This window comes from Anas acuta, chromosome 2 (assembly GCF_963932015.1).
Source record: "Anas acuta chromosome 2, bAnaAcu1.1, whole genome shotgun sequence".
NCBI classification, from domain to species: Eukaryota; Metazoa; Chordata; class Aves; order Anseriformes; family Anatidae; genus Anas; species Anas acuta.
In genome coordinates, this window is record NC_088980.1 from 58,845,591 (window position 1) to 58,862,548 (window position 16,958).

General features: G+C 43.4%; 1 protein-coding gene across 4 annotated transcripts in view; it reads left to right on the forward strand.

Moving 5' to 3' along the window:
• The window catches only part of GLI3 (GLI family zinc finger 3), a 217,308-nt gene extending 202,060 nt beyond the window's left edge, over positions 1–15,248 (forward strand). For all 4 annotated transcript variants that reach the window (XM_068674893.1, XM_068674892.1, XM_068674894.1 and 1 more), the window contains 3 exons: positions 3,464–3,754; positions 6,996–7,323; positions 8,492–15,248. In XM_068674893.1, the coding sequence (XP_068530994.1) occupies positions 3,464–3,754; positions 6,996–7,323; positions 8,492–10,782 (2,910 nt within the window). In that variant the 3' untranslated portion in view covers positions 10,783–15,248. The remainder of the gene's footprint in view (positions 1–3,463; positions 3,755–6,995; positions 7,324–8,491) is intronic.
• Positions 15,249–16,958: the final 1,710 nt, after the last annotated feature.

Genomic DNA, 16,958 nt, shown 5'->3' on the forward strand with positions numbered 1-16,958 from the left:
GAGCAGGAGCAAAGACTGCGCAGCCAGGCTCCGCAGCATCTTGCAAAGTCCTTTGCAGCAGCTGCTGACAGGTAGCAGCAGAGAAGTCTGCAGAGGCTGGAAAATTTGGGTTGCCATAGAAGTTCTGAGTTATGCATTTTCCCTCTTCCCTGGGCTATTTCACTCTTTCTTTCTATTCTGAAAAGACCTCACAGAGCAGGGATGCAGTGGAGGGAATTTGTTCTTTTCCAGAGAAACTCACTGTGGCAGTCACAGCCATCTCACCAACTCTCAGTGTAACACCTCTGTGTGTTTCCTGTTAGCGCTGACCCCTTTTTATGAGTCGCACCATCTTGGTGCTTTGTCCCTGTTCCTGTTGCTCCATTTCAGGTTACGCAAGTTACATCATATTAATCTCATATCTTGGGGGAGTTCAGTCTCTGCTGATCTCCTGTGACAATGTGACACGCTGGGTGGATGAGGGAGAGGCTGTGGATGTGGTCTACCTTGACTGCAGTAAGGCTTTTGACACCATTTCCCACAGCATTCTCAAGAAACTGTCTGCTCTTGGCTTGGACTGGTGCATGCTTCGTTGGGTTAGAAACTGGCTGGATAGCCGGGCCCAAAGAGTCGTGGTAAATGGAGTCAAATCCAGTTGGAGGCCGGTCACTAGTGGCGTCCCCCAGGGCTCGGTGCTGGGGCCGGTCCTCTTTAATATCTTCATCGATGATCTGGATGAGGGGATCGAGAGCACCCTCAGTAAGTTTGCAGATGACACCAAGTTAGGTGCGTGTGTTGGTCTGCTCGAGGGCAGGAAGACTCTGCAGGAGGATCTGGATAGGCTGCACCGATGGGCTGAGGTCAACTGTATGAAGTTCAACAAGGCCAAGTGCCGGGTCCTCCACCTGAGGCACAACAACCCCAAGCAGCGCTACAGGCTGGGAGATGAGTGGTTGGAGAGCTGCCAGGCAGAGAAGGACCTGGGAGTGATGGTGGACAGTCGGCTGAATATGAGCCAGCAGTGTGCTCAGGTGGCCAAGAAGGCCAACGGCATCCTGGCTTGTATCAGAAACAGTGTGACCAGCAGGGCTAGGGAGGTGATCGTCCCCCTGTACTTGGCTCTGGTGAGGCCACACTTCGAGTGCTGTGTTCAGTTTTGGGCCCCTCGCTACAAGAAGGACATCGAGGTGCTTGAGCGGGTCCAGAGAAGGGCGACGAAGCTGGTGAGGGGCCTGGAGAACAAGTCCTACGAGGAGCGGCTGAGGGAGCTGGGCTTGTTCAGCCTGGAGAAAAGGAGGCTCAGGGGCGACCTTATTGCTCTATACAGATTCCTCAAAGGAGGCTGTAGCGAGGTGGGGGTTGGTCTATTCTCCCATGTGTCTAGTGACAGGACGAGGGGGAATGGGCTAAAGTTGCGCCAGGGGAGGTTTAGGTTGGATGTTAGGAAAAACTTCTTTACTGAAAGGGTTGTTAGGCACTGGAATGGACTGCCCGGGTAACTGGTCGAGTCACCATCCCTGGAGGTCTTTAAAAGACATTTAGATGTAGAGCTTAGGGATAGGGTTTAGTGGAGGACTGGTTAGTGCTAGGTCAGAGGTTGGACTTGGTGATCTTGGAGGTCTCTTCCAGCCTAGGTGATTCTGTGATTCTGCTTGACCTGTCCCGTATTATGCCTTCACCTTCAGGCTAAATCAGAAAGCTCTAGCAAGGCAGGACATATCTCCACGCTGACTGTATGGTTCTGAAACCACACCAGCTGCATTCATTTTCACGGCAAAATCCTTCTCTAGCTTTCTGTCAGGCCTGTCACAAATGGGCTGGCAGAATCTAGGAGCATTCATCTTGTTACAGTCCCGTGGTCCCTGCAGCATCCCTTGAGTCACAAGGAAAGCAGAGAGCATTGCACATACCTGAACCTGCCCTGTCCTTAGAGCATGTGGCCTCAGCAGCCTAACAACTACACTGAAGCCCAGCAGCTACTTTGTGTATTGTCACCAATATAGAAAATACAGACAGATGTTCACCAAAGTCTTGCCCATATCTGACTTCCATTTTGTGCACTGTCTGAACCAATCTGTTTGTTGTCTAACAGCAGTTGATGAATAAGATCCTCACAAACTTGCAGACATGCTGCCTGTTGTTTCATGTCAAGCAGTAAGTCACCAAGAAAGGTTATCTATTGCACATCATTTCTGGTAGGTGCAGCAGCAAGGACAATTGAAAAATTCCCTTCACTGTTATTGGGCTAACATCTTAGGCAATGTATACTGATGTAGGGCCTGCCGTGAATGCCACTGGAAAGCATCGACCCAATTCAGCACTTCCTCACAGTCCTGTTTTGATTGTAAGTAACCTATAAGCAGATTTAAAAGCAGCTCAGATATCTTGATGAAGATCTGTCATAACCATAAGAGAGCTAGCTGATGTATGCTTCCATAGCATCTTGAGAAAACCTGCCTCAGTAGCTCAGCATCAACTCTACATTACTAACAATTGACATTTTTGCTCCCATTCAAGTCAATGGGAGTTTTTTTCCACTGACGTCAGTGGAAGCAGGCTCAGGCCATAGATAGCTATTAAGAAGCCACATTTGTCAAAGTCTCCCTAGTGCCATGTATAAACAGACAGAAAACCCCTTTAAGGAACTCTGCATGAGGATCTCTTTTTTTCTTGAGGGTTAGTGTAAATAAGACTAAAAATAGTAGTTTCTTGGAAACAATTCAGTAATAAAAGTGAGTGAATGATACTTTGTTTCCCGAGGCAATTAGAGTGTTTAGGAAGGGCTCAACTCTTCCTTTCTAATCCTCTCATAATATAAGAACAAAGAAAGTCTTGGTGAGATTACAAGACAGTACATTTACTTTTCTCCACATTGCTTACTGAAAAAGTGAAATTCATAGACAAAGGAAGCTAGTTTTAAATAAAGTGAGTGATTAGTTATGCTAGTAGCAATAATATTACTATTGAATATATTGATGCAGTGTGAAAATGCTTGTGGAATTGAGTCCTGTGCTTTGACATTTAAACTAGTGATCTGACGGGGCCAAGAAAGGAGTTCTTCCTCAGATACTCCTGCCTGAACAAATGTCCCAACATGTTCTGAAGGGGATTGTTTGCCTCTGTGTACTGCAAACAGGATATCGAACTGCTGAGAGCAATGGACAGGATTCAAAGTTGGGCCAGTCTTCATAAATTCATAAATTGCCATAGTTCTCTTGGCTCTGCTGCTGTGGTAAGTCAAAGCTGTGCCAGTTCGTATCATGTGAGGCTCTGCCCTCTGTAAGCTGTGCAGCATTAATGAGTACCTTCAAAACCAGGGGGAATCAATAGGTTTGACTAGATGCAGTCACTCTAGAGACCATAAATTAGATAACAAATTCACTGTGAAAGTGTAGAACTGTAGCACCAGCTGTGCTCCGAGGAGTTCTTCAGGAGTCCCATATGGAATTAAATCTAATTTAAGTGTTTTTTCCTGGCTTGGCAGAAACCGTATGTTTGCAAGATCCCAGGCTGCACAAAGCGCTACACAGACCCCAGTTCTCTCCGGAAACACGTGAAGACCGTGCATGGCCCGGAGGCACATGTCACCAAGAAGCAGCGGGGAGATATCCACCCGAGGCCTCCGCCACCCAGAGACCCAGGCAGCCACTCTCAGACACGATCACCGGGCCAGCAGACTCAGGGTGCAATTGGAGAGCAGAAGGACCTCAGCAACACTACCTCAAAGCGTGAAGAATGCCTCCAAGTGAAAGCGGTCAAGGCAGAAAAACCAATGGTATGCAATACACCGTGCCATTCCCTTTGTCCTTTCTCTCTTTGTAACAGCTTAATAATCCCTTTATGAAATGCTCAAACCCATAAACTCTAGCTCACAAGGTTGGGTTTTGTGAGGTTTTCCTTTTCGTTTACATTGTAAAATGTTTTTAAAGCCTAAGAAATAGCAAATAAAAAGATTACATCTAGTCTGTGCAATATGCAGTAAGTGCAGTGCTGGCAACTCTCACAATAATTGTTTCTCTTAAAACTCCATCTTCTGGAATCAGCATATTATGAGAAAATCATAGCTTTCATTTTAAAAAGGCAGTTTTTTTCCACTCTCCTGTTTACAGAAGACAGTTAGAGAATGTGAATGCTGCAGGCTCAAAACCAGAGCACAAATAAAACTCAGTTCAAAATACTACAGTGATAATGTTGACAATGGTAACTATGGAGAACCTGGAGAAAGAATCAGATTTTACGGGCTTGAGGTTGTCAAGTCTTAACAAACTGTATCAAACTGCAAACGGGATAAGGTGAATATCTTTAACAGCAGGAAGAGATATTTTGATAATATTTGATCTCTGTTATGATGTGGCCTCTTATGTTAATGTGATATTTAATCTAACTTGACCAAATTAGTCTAATTTAAGTAAATTAAATTGAATTAGTAGTTGAATGTTGAAAGGACCGTATTGCTCTTCTTAGAGCTTCTGGGTAATATTTATTCCATTTTCTGACATGCTAAATTAAATTAAGAAGTTCTTCTTTCATCTGCCTGCATTCTGTGGACCATCTTGTCCACAATGGTTAAAACTAGTAAAGGCAGTCCCTCCATCCTTTTCCATGTCTGGGTCCACAATTCATCTGGATCAACCCTTGGGCACTACACCTATGAGGCCTCCAAAAGCTGCTCATATGGTTAATCTTCGTGCTGTAATTCAAAATGATTACTCACTGAAATACAAGTTACTGCTATGTTGTGCCAAAGGCTTATGCCCAAACAGTGGAATATTAATCCCGAACTCATAAACTTACAAGAACACAGAGTTAACTCCCTGTGAAGTCCCAAGGAGACCCTCTGCTCTCTTTGGTGATAGCTACCTTAGATTACAAAGGAACAAAACCCATTCACCTCTTGCCTAGTTACCTAAATCCATAGCATTATTGAGGTATATTGAGCTGTTGAATATAGATGGTTTCAATATGAATAAAACTTGCATCAGAGGGATATTAGTTCTGATTACTTGCATAGTGTTTGATATTTCTCACTGAAAAGTATCTTCTAAAAACAATCCTGTTTCCTGTTTTTTACTGCATATATGAATTGAGATATGCTTTCTGTTTTTTAACTAATCCGATGTCTTTTCTGTCTAATGCTCTTAAATGTCTTGTTCTAACTTCCTAAGGACAGTGGGTAATAAGGTGAGGGCATTTAAACTTTTCTGCTGTTTTTCTTATTGCAACATTATTTATGTCTTTATTTTATCCTTCTGCCTGTTGTCCAATCATTCATTTATTTAGTAATGTGCAATCCATCAAACTCATTCCCAAATGTAATGTGCTGTGAGCATTTTGCAACACTTGACATGTGAAAAATCTGGCTTATATTGGTGAAATGTCTTCAGAAATGTCTTTGAACCTTCCCCTCTAGATGAAATAGTTGTTTGTTTTTTTTTTTTTATTTTTCCTGTTGCACACCTAGAAGTATATGTTTCCCATAATGCTGTTCTTACTTCTGTAGCCTACCTCACTGTGATCTTGACACGTGGCTACAAGAACAAGCTTCTAACCATTAGTGCTCTTCTTCCATATGGCACGGAGCTATTGTCCAGAAGCGTAAGCTCTCTTCTGTGTAATAACAGTTGCTTCTATTCTTGTCACCAAATCTGCCATGGCCAGCATTTGGAAATCAACTTGCTCAGTGTGGCCTCGTAAATTCTAAGTATCATCGTTCAAGTTAGAAATAATAAAATACTTCTTGCATCTGAATGGACTCCTCAGGGGCATATGAAACTAGAGTATTGCCATGCCTCTCTGTCTTCATTCACTGATGTTAAAAGAGAGAGCCGTCACTGCTACCTCAGAAATGCTAGCTAGCATTTTTTGGTAAGAGTATTCATAAAAATCACAGGCTGGTCAAAAACAAAACAAAACAAAGCAACAAAAAAAAGCTGAAAAACATTAAATATTAACATGAAACTGTTCTTGGGAGCGAAATAGTAACTGCATGCATAGATTTGTGGTCACAGTGATACAAGCTACAGTAAGATGCTGCTTCCAGAGACTTCTGTCTGTCTTGCTGTCTGTTTTGTTTGTCAGTCTATTTGCCTTAGTATTTCAGTTTGTTAGAGGAATTTTCCCATTCTTTTACAAGAACCTTATGAGTATAAAAAATAAATCAAGCTTGTACTTCCCCAGGAATCCTTCTACATCAGCAGGGAACACTGTTAAGAAAGAAGAAACTATTGCAGCAGATTTATATTCCCATAGATAGCAGGCTGTACTGTGTACTTAGAAGATTCTAATGAAACAAAGGATTTGATTCTGTGGATCATCACCTTCTTGATACAGGGCAGAGATGAAATAATTTAGAGCATGCTGCTAGGGTCCTTCAGGACGCTGATAATATGATACAGTATTTTTGCACTGATGCTCTGTCCCTGTTTTATTACACGCCAACATTTCTGGCCAACCACTGCTTGTAACAATGAGCCTTAAGCTTGGAAAATACTTACGTTCTTTAGCCACAAGTCTAATTAAAAAAAAAAAAAAGGCAAAAAACAAATTCCAGTGCTGTTGGAATCTTGTTTGTTTGTTTGCTGCAAGCCTAGCTTTGCAAATTAGACCTCGTAACATGGCTGAATTATGATCTGGTTTATTGACCTGCAGTTTCCATTGGGAACAGTGCATACCCAAAACATGAGTATGCATACATGCATGCTCATGAATGGTACGAAGTGATATAATTCCCAATTATGGGAATAACTGACATAAATGGCTCATGTAGATATAATATATACTGTCAGCAAGATATTAAAGTGGATTTTAGTCTCAAGTTTTGCAATGGCATTCATTGCAGTTAAAGTCAGTATTCTAGAAAGCCTCCTAATGAACGACTGCTGTCATCATTTAATGCTAAACTTTTCTTTACATTTGGTATTCTTTGGCTCCATTCAGATACACATTTGTTGCAAGTACCCTGTTAACACTGTCTGCTTAATCCTCACGTTCTTGTGTTTCTTCTTGCACTCCAACAGACATCTCAGCCAAGCCCTGGTGGTCAGTCTACATGCAGCAGCGAACAGTCCCCCATCAGCAACTATTCCAACAATGGGATCGAGCTTACTCTGACTGGTGGCGGTAGTGTAGGAGACCTCAGTGTCATCGATGAAACCCCAATCATGGACTCTACCATTTCCACAGCCACCACAGCACTTGGCTTACAGGCCAGGAGGAATATGACAGGGACCAAATGGATGGAGCAAGTGAAATTCGAAAGGTTGAAACAAGTTAACGGAGTGCTTCCAAGACTGAACCCCGTTCCACCTTCCAAAGCCCCAACCTTGCCGCCTCTCATAGGAAATGGTGAGATTCATGTAACGGGAGCGATAACTCTTTCTGTCCTTAAATTTCTTGGTTGCTATCTCAATCTTGCAGCCTTTGTAAAAGACTAGCACAGTTTATGAAATTCAGAAGCTGTGAGAATAATCCGTAAATTGATCACTTTTTGTTTATCCCCTCGTTACAAGTCCTGCTACCAACCCTGAGGGACGACCGATAGTCCCGTGTTTTATAGAAGGGGAGACCAGCAGGAGAGCCATGTATCACATGTGAAATATTCTCTACAGTTAAAGGTTTGGACCTAAGATCAGCATAATCCTGTCTTATTTTTAGGCAAGGCAGATGAATTAAATGTCTACCAGTTCATTGTATGGAATTCTTGCAGACAAAACCTTAAAAAGACGCTCTTTGTGCGCATGCACTGGACTGCCCTTTAAACTGCTTCCACACATACAAGTAATCATATGTACAGATACTACTGCTACTAAAGGGAAATATGCATGAATGGGAGCAAGGTGACCCGGAAGATCCATAGCTGTTTTTGTATGAGCTGGTGCTCGTTGCTAAAACATATGTCCCTGCTGCCCCTACATTGCCTGTGACATACCTGTAGGTTTCTGCTTTCTACCCAGCAATGACTGCCCAGGTTTTCTGAAACACATTCAGTCAGAAAAAAACTATGTAAAATTAAGAAATGCATTCTGTTTACTTAAAAACAAAACAAAACAAGGAAACCAGCAAAGATGTTTTGCAGTTGTTAGGAGTTATTTCAAGAACATTTCAAGAAGTCTTAGAAATGACCTTGAATAGCCTCCAATTTGTATATTTTGCCATTCCATGCAAATGCCTGTTCAATTATATTTTGCCTATAAAAAGCTGTCTTACAAATGTGTCCTTCTGGCACATCAGTCAGCATAGTTGCACTGCAAGCCAGAGGACTACACCAGCTGATGACAGTTTGTGGCTATGGCCTATAAATTTTGTGCTGGGATTCACACTGAAATGTTACCATTGAGTCTCTAAATTAGCTTTTAACCTAAGGACACAGTTTTTATCCCTACTTCTTTCAATAAAGATCACTGCTATGATGATGTAGACATTCCCTCTGTACTCCCCTTACTTCTTTACTGGGTGTTTTCTGTACCAGTTTTGGGGTAATGCCTGTTTGTTTAACTGTGAATTTTGCCCCCAGGTACCCAATCAAACAGCAGCTGCAGTGTCGGAGGATCCATGACTATTCTGCCGAACAGGAACGAACTTTCAAGTACGGACATCACTGTGTTGAACATGCTGAACAGGAGGGACAGCAATACGAGCACAATCAGTTCAGCCTACTTGAGCAGCCGCAGGTCCTCTGGAATCTCACCTTGCTTCTCCAGCCGGAGGTCCAGCGATGCCTCGCAGGCTGAGGGAAGACCACAGAATGTGAGTGTTGCGGACTCGTATGACCCCATCTCGACGGATGCCTCCCGGCGCTCCAGTGAAGCGAGCCAGTGTGATGACCTACCAAGCCTTCTCAGCCTCACCCCGGCCCAGCAATACAGGCTGAAAGCTAAATATGCAGCAGCTACTGGTGGACCCCCACCAACTCCACTGCCTAACATGGAGAGGATGAGCCTCAAAACAAGGATGGCACTCTTGGGTGACTGCAGGGAATCCGGAGTATCTCCCCTGCCTCCAGTGAATGCCCCTCGAAGATGTAGTGATGGTGGGGCAAATGGTTACAGCAGGAGGCATTTTTTGTCTCATGATGCTCTAGGAAACGGGACAAGGAGAGCCAGTGATCCACTAAGAATGGTCTCCGATAACCTCTCTGTCCCTAGAGTCCAGCGTTTCAACAGCCTTAACAGCTTTAACCCTCCTGCTTTGCCTCCATCCATGGAAAAGCGCAACCTCGTTCTGCAGAATTATACCCGTTCTGAGGGTGGCGTCTTCCGTGGCTTCAGCTCCCCCTGTCCTCCGAGCATCAGTGAGAACGTCGCCCTGGAGGCTGCTACCATGGAAGCGGGTGGCAGTTTGAATGATGAGGATCTGCTGCCAGATGATGTGGTTCAGTATCTGAATTCCCAGAACCAGGGCATGTACGACCACCTGTTGAATAATGTCCTAGACAGCAACAAAATGCATCACGGCGCAGTGTTAGGAAATAACAATCCCAACAACTTTGACCAAGCCCCTCCAACGAGCAGTCAACCTGCCAGCTCCGAGGCGGACAAGAGCGACTTGCCCATTCAGTGGAATGAAGTAAGCTCAGGAAGTTCTGACTTATCTCCTTCAAAACTGAAATGTGGTCAGCGCTCAGCAGTGCAGCAGACTCGGGCCTTCGGACTGTATAACAATATGATGGTTCAGCAGCAGAACCCGGAGAGAAGCAACGTGGCCCAGCAAAACGGCTATCAGAACCTGATGGAAAACAACGCTTCCTATGGTTTACAGCAGAACACAGTCCTTGGCAGCGGAGCCAGTAATTCTTTCGGCATGCAGCTCAGTAAGCCTTACAGTGAAAGCATCAGCAGGCAACCAATGATTTCTGGGGCAATGGACAATTCCTGTGGCATGGCAATTCAAGGGCAGAAGCTGAGAAGTGGCACCATGCCAGTGAATGGGAACCAGCAAAACTTTGGACATCCCATGGCTTCCAGTGATCAAGCCACCAGTATGGCAAATGGAATGCACAACAGGAATATAATGGAGCAGGAATATTTGCAAAGCCAACCAGTTGGAGATGGAATTCATTACCAGGGAGTCAATCAATCTGATCAGATGATGCTAGGGCAGGTTAGTCCTACCTCACAAAGCAGCCTTTATCAAGGGCCACAGAGTTGTCCGCCGGTATCTCACACCATTGGTAGCCAGCCTTCAGGTTCGTTGGTGTCCAAGAGTTATCAACCATGTGCCAATTACAGTGGCAACAGACGGCAAAATGCATTGAGGAACAACCTGACACAACAGCAAGGACATGTAAGTGATGGCAACCAGACGTACAGGGTAAACACCGTTAAGATGGAGATGCAAGGTCAATCACAGCAGTTCTGCTCTAACATGCAGAATTACTCTGGTCAGTTATATGACCAAACCACGGGCTTTAGCCACCAAGCTATGAAAACAGGTTCTTTCTTTGTTTCGGAAGCTAACTGCCTGCTGCAGGGGACTGATACTGCAAACTCATCCGAGCTTCTTTCCCCGGGGGCTAACCAAGTATCAAGCACAGTTGACAGCCTTGACAACAACAGCCTAGAGGGTGTGCAGATTGATTTTGATGCTATCATAGATGATGGGGACCATGTCAGCTTAATTTCAGGAGCCTTGAGCCCGAGCATCATTCAGAATCTCTCCCGCAATTCCTCACGCCTCACCACTCCCCGAGCGTCTCTTACATTCCCAGCTATGCCCGTAAGCACAACCAACATGGCTATTGGGGACATGAGTTCTTTGTTGACCTCACTTGCAGAAGAAAGCAAGTTTCTTGCTGTTATGCAATAGACATGAAAAACAAAAACAAAACAAAAAAAACCTTTGGAGATAACAGATGAAAAAAGACTCATATTTTTTAGTTGTGTATGTATTTTAGCAATCTCATCTCACCTAAATGGGATGTGTTTCAAGTATATTCCTTTTATGGAATAAGGACTCTGAAAACCCTAAAGTGTTCTAGGGAGAAACTGTCTTCCATTTCAGTTTTGAATCAGTATTGCTACACCCATTCCCCCACCTCTCTCTCGCCTCTCTCTCTTGCTCCCTTTTTGAATGTCTGTACGCTTCCTTTTTCTTTTTTTTTTTTTAATTGTAAACCAATGTAAAAGTGTGATGTGCATGTTTTTGTTTTGTTTCTTTATTTTTTTAAAGAAAGATCTGATGAAACGACTTAATTTTCTGTTCCACAAAAGAAACTTGACTTTTTAAACTGTTGCAATTTCTCCCCTATACATATAGGCACAAAATAACCTGGCACAATGTAAAGTGAACATGAAGTGAGGAAATCCCCTCCGGATGCATTGGATACATCACACTGAGGTGGACAAACAATTTAGACATGCACTGCCATGGTACCCCTGAGCTGTAGTTTGAGGAGCACATGAAATATGAGGTTCAAGCAAATAAGAAATTTAAAACCATCAGCCCTTTGATCCCTAGCAAATGTTTAAGGTTTTTGTAAACACGCATATAGATAGATGTCACTGCCTCGCACAATGATACTCAGATTGTGTCGTGTGCACTTAACCCATTTCAGAGGAGGGAGAGGACCAGAAAGCTATTCTTAGTACAACTCTTTCTTTCTTTTTTTTTTTTTTTTTTTTTTTAATCTGTCTCTTTTTTAAATGACTGGATAGTAAAATTACACGCCTGTTCTGTATTTTGGGTAGTCTGTAATCCCTTCTTTGCACACTACATTGGTGGAGAGATGTTCAGGATCTCATCATGGATTATTTCATATAATGAAATAATGAAACTCCAGTATTCCATGCTGGGAGTTCTTTTTTGTTTGTTGGTTTGTTTTTAAATACAAATTGTTGAAACATAATGTACTGAGCCGCTAGTTCTCATTCGTAGCAGCTATTCCTTTGCCAAAAGAATTGTCTTGTACATCGCTTCTAGCACATACAGCTTCATAGATGGATCACGTGTTTTAAAATAAGTAAATGTCCATTGACATAATACACAGTTACAGCTTCAAAGGCATCGTGGTCTTGGCATGTAAAACCAATAGAAAAATAATAGCCCTGTTCTCAGACTAGCCAAGTAAGTCAAAGTGATTACAAGCAATCTGATAATCTTGAATATTTTTCCAGTGTATCCAGGCCTTTCAAAATTAGAAGATTTAAACTGCCATTAAAAATAGCAAAGAAACAAGCTGAACAGCAAGTTTGTCTGGTAACTCATCAAAACTTAAAAATACCAAACCAGTTGTCTACACTTGGTGAAAGTAATGTGCATTTCACTTTGAGTCAGTGCCTATGCTCAGCTAAACCAGCAAACATTGGACTTAATGCCCTGTGGTCGTGAAGTTATTCCCTGATAAAGGTGGATGGAATTTGCTCTGTAACAGCCATCTCTAGTAGCACTTTTTTATCTGTGTTGTGCCCCTGAGTTGTGCCACCGTGCTCCTGAGTAAATAGGTTGGGATGGAGGACCTGGACAAGAGCAAGGTTTAAATTCACCCATTCCTAGAAGCTGCACTGAAGTCCAGCCCTCACAGTCTTCTCAGTTAAGACCTCATATTTAAATCCTGCTAGGGGATGCAAATGGTGCTGGCACTTACATTCATGGATCTGGTGTATGTAGGGAGTTGTAGAGTTAAAATGAGGAAGGGTATTTTGGTCTGTTTTGGACTACAGATACCTATTAGCCTGGTCAGAATTAGGAATAGCACCAGAAGGTGACACCTACAGCCTAGAAGGCCGTAGTACTCATTTTTTGACTGGAAAGAAAGGGTAAAATGCCAGTTTGTTCAGGGCATAGAATTTGAGAAATGTGTAGGAATGCAACCTAAGTGAAGCTGTCTGATAACGTAGATTTATTAACAGCTGTTAAAATCAGAGGAAGAAGCTGTAAATCAGAAAGAAAACATCATGGAAATCTAGTGCTGGAACCATATTTGGGCTTATCACAGCATGTACTAAAAGTGAGCTGGAATGTCAGCGATCAATACAAATAAATAAAAAAAATCCCTCGATATTCTACAACTTTTATCAGCAGTCCACTCCTGTCTTTCTCCATATCTTTGGCAAGGATTTCTTCCCTTATCTGTATTATGAACGTGTATACCTTCCCTCTGTGCTCTTTGCCCATTGCTGGTTCCCCTCGTGACCTTCCTGCCCATCATCAGCTTGGACGGCCCTTCTGTAGAGGTCCCCAGCCTGCAATTGGGAATGGGGCAGAGCTCAGCATGGCAAATGGTTGTTTGGCTGGAGGGGTGCTTCAGCAGCCACATTTTACCTTGCAGCACACACCCCTGCTGAGAAACAGCATTATAGACATTAGGAAAGGCTGTGCTCTCATCAGCTGGAAGTATTTCAGATGGTTCTCGGTAACCAATCGCTGGCTGTTTATTAAGCCATCAATTACATGTTTATAAACAATTTCAACAAGGAGACTTATGACTGGGAGTAGGTGGCTTGGGAGAGAAGCCTTTTATTGTTATAGAGCCAATACATTAAAAAAGAAAACTTTTTTTTTTTTTTTTAAACTCAATTTTCCAGTTCATAATTGTATTTACTAGTGCAGTTGAAGCTGGGAAGCTATTAACACATGTGATCCATCAGAGCTTAGAAGGATCCATTCCCATTGCTTAGGGCTAAAAGGGATTGTTTGAGTAGCTAATTTGCCTTCCTGGATTTGACAAACCTTTGTCACTCACTTACCCCTGTCTCTGGCCAACAGTGTGTCTTGGCCTAAACCACACGTTCCAGAAAGACATCCAGTTTTCATTTGGAGATGTCAAAGAAACAGAGACTCCACCATATCCCCAGAGAGTTTGTACAAATGCTTTATCATTTTCACCGTAAGCATATGTGCCACTTTTCATATGTAAAGGTATCACTTCTCAGCTTATAGTATCTTCTCGTGCTTTTCTGTTTGATGCTGAAGATGTTGTTTTGATACTTGAGCAGGTATCAATACATCATAGGCCAGCTATCTTGGGTTTTGGTTTTGTTTTGATAGAGTAGACTGAGAGAGCCTGGCACCATTAGGTTTGAGACCAGTTTTAAGTTGTTAACCACCTTCTGGATGTGTGTTAGTCTGGAGGAAGTCTCACTGACATCACGCTCAGGTTTACTAGCACAGTTCTACTACTCTTCTTCCAGTTACAGAGCTGGAGCTTGCCTTTATGTGTCTGGCACATCAAGTGGCATTACCATGGCAGTTAGAAGCCCACCACTCACCTAGAAAATGCAGATTTTCACTCTTGTTTTTTTTTTTTTTGCGGGGGGGGGGGGGATTTTTCCTATTTTTTAAAGCATTACAGTGGGCACAGACTGACTTGAAATCCCCCTTTCTTCTAATAGCTATGTGGGGATCTTCCAGATCCATTACTCTTGGCCTTGGGCACATCCACCTCACTCACATTTTTCCAGGCATTTTTGCTTTCCACAAAGTGGGAGCCACCAGGGAGAGCTCATCTATAAGGAAAGGTATTTTTGCAGAGAAGTCAGTGGGCTTCCAGAGCAGGTTTGCTGGTAAGTACGATGGCCTAGTGCATCCACACAGCAGATAATGTTATTCTCTCCTAGGAGAACGGTCCCAAATGGTACGTGCATTAAAATGCTGGCTTGCTTTCTTGCTTCCAGTCATTCTTCCCTCCCCTCCCTCTCTCGATGAAATGGCCTGTCGGCTCGCCCACACGCGTTGCGCAATGGCTCGCCCTTCTGAACAGCAGTGTTTATATTCTCGCAATGTATGTGCCTTATTTTGTGTTATCTTCTAACAGAGAGGGACCAAGATACGTTGCCAAATTTTCACAAGGAGGCTGTACTCTCTATTCAGCTAATAGCACATACCACTGTTAATAGTGTCTGAAGTGTCTTGTAAACCTCTGGTATCACGTGTTATTGTCTTTGGATTGATAGAACGTCTTCTATTGAAAAGTTACTGTTGTCAGTTCTGCAGATGTGTAACATAAAAATGTGTTTCTTTTTCACTTTTTTTTTTTTAGTTCTTTTTTTTTTTTTTATAAAGCTTGTAATCCTTTTTTTAAAAAAAAAAAAAAGTGTAAATACATTTACGTACAGTAGGAATAGTGTTCGGCTGTAACAGGCCTTAGTGGTCTTCATTTGATAAACCTGCAGTTATGATCTGATGTTTCTCGAGCCTTAGGTTGATCTGAAGGGTCTGTAGCACTGTGTACATATAAACTGTACTTCTGCTTTCAGAACCACTTAGCTCTTTTGTAACAAAGAAAAAAATGTTTCTTACAATGTCAATAAAAACACAAAAGCCTTTGTACTTAAGTTCTTAGCTTTCAGCTTTTAAAATATCTCCTTGGGGGAGGGAGTTAGTTTTTAATTTCACTGGAGAGCCTGGTTGCAATCAGTGCATGTATCGGTTCCACTGATGTCCGCTCGGTTTTCTGTTTGTGCTTCCCAGATGATTGCTTCATTTCATTCACATTTTAAAAACCGACGGGGAATCAAAACAGGGCGTTTACCTACCCTTTAAAGAAAAATGGCTGTGGGGGTGCCGGACACAGCAACACATGAAACTACAGTGTCGCACAGATAGATACAATTTTTGAAAGGAGGGGAGGAACCAACCTGGTTAACCCTCCACCACAGGAGAAAGCATTTCAGAGGTCAAACCCACACTGCGTTAGACTCTGTCCTGCTATACTGGGGCTGCATTTTCTTACCTCATTCACCAAGCGTCTCTCCCAAAGGCTCGGCCACCCACAAAGCAGCACAGGGCAGGGGAAGAGATGCTGATGTGGCTGGGTTTGTCTGTACATGGCTACTGTGGTGGATCGTTGGGTGGCCTGCAGAAGACTTAAATGCAGTCTTCTTCAAAGCTGGGATTTTGGACAGATTTAGTGAGTGTTACTGTTGAGGGTAGCAGTCATGGGCTTGTACATAGCACACATGCACAGAGAGTGAGATGAAGTTAGCTGGGGCAAAAGCTATAGAAGTTATTAGGGAAGCTTTGTTTTAATGTGACTGAGTCATTCTCATTTCAAGACTTCTCTTTCAGTTACTGTATCTTGGCAAGACCTGGTCTGGTCCACTCAGTGTGCAGCATCCTGCCTTGGCCTAAATACTTCAACCATTTTTGCGGTAAAGGCATGTATCCGTAAATATTTGTTTTTATTTCATGTTAACTTCCCCTCCCCCCCACATACACTGTTTGGCCATTATTAAGCTTTTGTAATTTAGTACAGAGCTTAAAGTTTGGGAGGGAGAAAGGGCAGCAAGGAGAGGTGTTGCATGTCCAGCTGAGAGGCAAGAGAGACAGGAGAGGCCTCACAGCAGGAGTAGCTGTTCAAAGAGACCTTGTGGCAGGACAGGGGGTTGGTGGTGGCCTCCTCTGATGTTCTGCCACGCAAAATCCTCCCAGAGTGTGGTGGTGACTCTCCCCACCAGCATGGTTGGCTGGCACGGTGGGTGCTGTGGTGCTCACAGCTGCCAGCCCCCTGAGGCCTGCTGCCCTGCGGCAGAGGGAGGCAAGCCTCAGACAAGGACATGACGGAGCAGTCAAGGGCTCTGTGCTGACTGCAGGGGTAAGCATGGTGTTTCTGAGCCTGACCAGTCCCCTGTTGACAGCAGCTCTTTGTGAAAACATCATTCAGGCCTGCCTTGTGCTGGCCATTGAGCAGAAGGGCAGCTGACAGCACCTACCAGCCCTTCAGCTGCTCAAGTGGAAGCCCAAGCAGAAGACCTGAATGGTCCAGCCCTGTGCACAACATCCATCAGTCTGACCCACTTGGAGATGAGGGCCTCTCACATCTGACACACTAAAACAGTAAAGATGTGCCCGTGCAGACACAGGAAGAGCTGTGACTTGATATGATACAGCTCGGCGTCATGCCAAGTCCTTGGGAAACCAGGAAATAGCAGGGCAGTCTTGGTTTGTAACATCCAAAATTAGTGGATGCTTTTGACCTTCAGTTAGTCTGTGTTTTGGTGCCAAAGCTGTAAATTAATTAATTGAATTCATTAAACTAGTTTCTT